This window comes from Phoca vitulina, unplaced genomic scaffold, assembly GCF_004348235.1.
Source record: "Phoca vitulina isolate PV1807 unplaced genomic scaffold, GSC_HSeal_1.0 scaffold1737, whole genome shotgun sequence".
Classification (NCBI taxonomy): domain Eukaryota; kingdom Metazoa; phylum Chordata; class Mammalia; order Carnivora; family Phocidae; genus Phoca; species Phoca vitulina.
The window spans coordinates 2,137-6,684 of NW_022591424.1; the positions used below are offsets into that span (position 1 = coordinate 2,137).

Here is a 4,548-nt window from a genome sequence, read left to right on the forward strand (position 1 = left end):
GCCACTTGAACGCAGTACAGGACCAGGGAATCCTTGTGGAATGGACAAAGCCATCTTATTAGGGGTTTAGTGTCTGTCAGCCTCGGCCTGCACCATCTCCTCCAGGAAGCCTTCCGGGCTAGAGGCCACCTCTGGGCGGGGCTCCCAGGGGCGCGCTCCGGGTCCTGCTCTCCAGCGGCCCTGGCAGCAGCTCCCTGGAAATGCAGACTCCCAGGTCCCCCACTTTCGGTCTCTCAAGGTCCCGTAGGAAAGGCTTGCGATGTCGGAGTGTGATACACGGAGGCCCACAAGCAGCACGCTTCCGGGATGTCCCCTGGGAAGCACTTCCAGCGGAGGTTCTCAGCTTTGATCTGGCAGAATGAAGGGTGTGGTGGGCACGGCTCGGCCGCGTGTCCTGCAGCTCTGTCCACTGCCCGCGTCCATTTGTGTCTCTGCTTCAGTCTTTCCAAGATAAAGACATGGCAGATTTGACAGATATAAGGGGGTTTGGTCAGGCTAAGCTTGACGTACTTGAGACATTGAAAGGAAATTGGAGGAGAGTGTTGGGAGAGTATAGTGACCCTAGGAAATAAAATGAGTGTCTCTTCTGTTTAGAGCAAAAGGAAGAGAGGGAAGAAGAGAAAGAACCAGAACGCCTCCACTTCCGCAGAGCTGGACTCCTTGTTGGAGGCCTCCTCCATCCCCAGTAGTGTCAGCTCGCTTGCAAACCCCACCTTCCAGGACTCAGCCCCACCCCAGAGCCAGGCTCCGCAAGGTGGTCCGACCCGCCAGCCGAGCCAGCCCCCGGGTGCCACCCCGACGCCACCGGAGGGTGGTGACCGCCCAGAGCCCGTGGGGCATGTCGAGGCTGGCAGCAGCCCTCTGCAGGACCAGCCCGGGGGAGGTGCCCTTCTGAACGGGAAGGACCATGACACCCCCGAGCCCTCCCAGGGCAGAGGCCCCCCCCAGGAGGGGGCTGGCCCAACCACCTCTGCCAGCAAAGACTGTCCTGGCAAGGAAGGTGCTGCTCAAGAGCTTCTGCCGCCTGAGTCCAAGCGGGGCTCTGAGCCCAGGAAAGAAGCACAGACTGCCGCGCAGCAGGCCGGGGCCCATGCCTCTGGGGTGAGTTGTCAGGGGAGTGATGAGTGGGTCCACTGTGCCCGGACGGCGGGCTGTGGTGAAGCAGCTCTGCCGTCACCTCCCTGCGTAGGAAGGGCACCCCTGGGACTTGTTCCTTGCGATGGTGCCCCCCCCCCGCCGAGCCGCTGATCCCTCTCGCTGGGCTGGTGGCAGAGCTGACCCCTACGCCATCGGGTCATCGCCTGGGCCCTGACGTCTGAGGCCTCTGTCTCCTCCAGGAAACTGCTGCCGCAGCCCAGCCGGCTGAGCCGGTGGGAGGGGCTGGGGACAAAGTGAAAGCCAAGACTCAGAACAAGAAGCAGCCGCCAGCAAGCGCCCCTGCTTCCCCAGAACACCGCCAGGTAGGGCATCTTGTTCGTTTTTTTTTATTTTTTATTTTTTATTTTATTTATTTATTTATTTATTTAAGATTTTATTTATTTGAGAGAGAGAGAATGAGAGAGAGAGAGAGAGAGCACATGAGAGGGGGGAGGGTCAGAGGGAGAAGCAGACTCCCTGCCGAGCAGGGAGCCCGATGCGGGACTCCATCCCGGGACTGCAGGATCATGACCTGAGCTGAAGGCAGTTGCTTAACCAACTGAGCCACCCAGGTGCCCCGGGCATCTTGTTCTTAAAAGCCTCTGCGTCCTGCTGTCTGTCCCACCATCTGCTCCTTTAGGCCCCGTTCCTTCTAAAGTTCGTCCTTCGTTCAGTCGTTCGGTGATTCTCTTTTGGGTGCTAGGGATACAGCCATGAAGGAGACCTGACTCCTGCTGTCATGGCCCACCTTCTACAGGGGGAAAGACAGAAAGCAAAGTCAGCATGGCGAGAGCCACGGAGAAAAGCAGGGTGTGGGTGGAGGGTGCTGGAGGTGGGTGCTGAGAGAGCATCGCCAGGCAAGGCCTCCCCAGGGGGGTGCAGGTGGAGCAGAGATCTGCAAGAGTGAGGGGCAAGCCATGTGGCTCTCTGGGGACATGTCCCAGGCAACAATGGCAGGTGCAAAGGCCCTGTGGCAGAGTGTGGTGGGCCTGTTTAGGGAACAGGAAGGAAGCCAGTGCCCCCAGGAGCGGGTGAGGGGAAAAGGGTTGCAGAGGGACTCTTGGAGGCTGTAGCAAGTGGGTCAGAGGGCAGTGGAAGGTTCTGAGCAGGGAAGGGACACGACCACTCTGGCTGCTATGACAAGCGTTGACTGGAGGGGGCAAATGTGGAAGTTGGTCCTAAAGGTTGGGGCTCGGTTACTTGTTCCAGGAAGCTGAAACCAAGAAGACAGCCGTTACTGGAGAAAAAGCACGTGGAAGTGAGAAGGCCAAGCCAGAGAGTCCGAAGAAGCCAGAAGGGAATAACAAGAGTTGTGTGGCCGCGGTGAAAAATGAGAAGGAGCAACAGAACCGCAAAGCCGGAGCGTGTGAAGTGAAGGAGAGGTGGGTGTGCGCCCTGGCACTTGGGAGCAAGGACACAACCTGCCCCGGGCAGGGGACGGAGATTCCCAGGCTGCCCTTCTTGGAGACTCTTTTGGGGGGCCACGCGTCCCCTCTCCTTGCTTGGTGAAATGCTCCAGCACACAGCGTGCAAAGGCCCTGGGGTCCCTGAGGCCACGTGGGCCTTACAGAACTCAGGGGAGAAGCTGGTACATCCCAGAGTGCTCATCAGCCCCCTCCCGCCAATGCCCTCAGCCCTTCAGAGCTGGGCTGAGATGGCCCCCCACCCTGTGGGTAGAAGCCCACCTTCCTGGTCCACCGGGGAGGGAGACCCAGGAGGACCCACATGGCATGGGGTCTGTCTGAAGTGTGGATGCTCTCGCACTCTGCCAGGGTGTGTGTTAGTGCACAGTCGAGAAACAAGGACCCTGTTGTGCACGTGTGTGTATGTGCGTGTGCATGTGCGTGTGCGTGCAGGGGGGCAGGCAGATCTAGACCTAATTGGTGTTTCCTTTTACGGCTTTCTTCCAGCCCACTGAGTCAGCAGGAGAGCATCACGGTGTACTTCCATGCAATCATCTCTAAGGATTTCAGCTTCGACCCCAACCACCACCATGTGTTCGTCAAGGGGGGAGAAGAATTTGGGAAGCCCAAGTGGAATTTGAATGTCTGTGAGATGCACTGCACCAAGTGAGTGTACCAAGGGCTTTGTGGGGAACGTACAGAATATCCGGTCTTTGAAATACGTTGAAATAATAGTTTTTTTCAAGTTGATGACGTTCTTACACTTTGGAAAACGACTGTTTCAAACATCTGTATAATGCATTTCTGTGTCGTATGTCATCGTGGCCCCTTTAATGTTGGTTCTGTCTGCAAACTATGTCTCATTCTAGAAGCATCCTCTTGGGCAGTAGATTTATAGCTTTGGGTCTGCACTCCAGGCTGCGTTTGAGGGGAGCTAAAATGTTCCAAATAGGAGTTTTTGTGGATAACCGGCTGGTGTCGTGTTTATTCAGAGACCTGCATGAGAACGGGTTCCTCGTGGAAGGCAGCGCTGTCCTGTCCCGGCAGCACCTGAATAAACCCATTCCTTACAAGTACGTCGTCAAGCGCGGCAAGGGCCACGTGGAATATGAGTACATCTACAAACAGCAGCAGAGCAGCGAGCACGTCAACCGCTGCCTGAGGGTCGCGGCCGCACATCTGGGCTCGGGAGGTGAGTCGCTGGCTGGGCCCCCGGCTGAGCTCGGCAGTGCGGGCACCAGGCCTCGCGAAGCGGCTGTTCCTCTGCAGAGCAGGCCTCCCCGCCCGCCCCCGGGGTCCTCTTCCCTGGCATGGCCCCCGCCCCCCAGGCCCCCGCCTCCAGCTCTGCGTTGAAGAAACCTGCGTTTAGAAGCCTGTTTTTGATCAGTGTAATGGAACCACTCGCTTCCAAGGGGAAACCAGGAAAAGGATTTTCACTAACGGGCGGGGAGGGTGAAGCCGCTGGGGGTGAGGGGGTGAGGGGGTGAGGGGTGAGCGGCTGGGCGGAGGGGCCGCAGGGCGCTGGCAGGAAGGTGCAGGGCAGGAGGACGAGGCTGGAGCTGCGGGCACCCACCCCCTGCCCCAGAGACTGTGAGTCAGACCCCCGCCCGCACCCACAGCCCTGCTGCTTGGCGTCCTGGCCGCCCTCCACTCTTCTCCTTTCTCCTGTTTATGTCTAGTGGTTTTCTTTTCTCTTCTTTTCTGTTTTTTCTTTGTTCTATTTTCCACTCGTTGTATGCAGTGTGTGTGAACATGGTGTGTGTGTGGAGTGTGTGTGTGTGAACATGTGTGTGTGTGGAGTGTGTGTGTGAACATGGTGTGTGTGTGGAGTGTGTGTGGTGTGTGAACATGTGTGTGTGTGTGAACATGGTATGTGTGTGGAGTGTGGTGTGTGAACATGATGTGTGTGGAGTGTGTGTGGTGTGTGAACATTGTGTGTGTGAATATGATGTGTGTGTGGTGTGTGAACATGTGTGTGTGTGTGAGCATGATGTGTGTGTGGAGTGTG

At 57.5% G+C, this 4,548-nt stretch overlaps 1 protein-coding gene across 1 annotated transcript; it reads left to right on the forward strand.

The window, feature by feature from the left end:
• Nucleotides 1–594: 594 nt before the first annotated feature.
• On the forward strand, nucleotides 595–3,893 carry LOC116629609 (E3 ubiquitin-protein ligase RNF213-like; the record flags this gene model as incomplete). Its single annotated transcript, XM_032399858.1, has 5 exons — nucleotides 595–1,101; nucleotides 1,338–1,460; nucleotides 2,347–2,519; nucleotides 3,048–3,206; nucleotides 3,533–3,893. Coding segments are annotated over 5 exons (1,323 nt in total), but the record flags the coding sequence as incomplete, so codon positions are not given.
• Nucleotides 3,894–4,548: the final 655 nt, after the last annotated feature.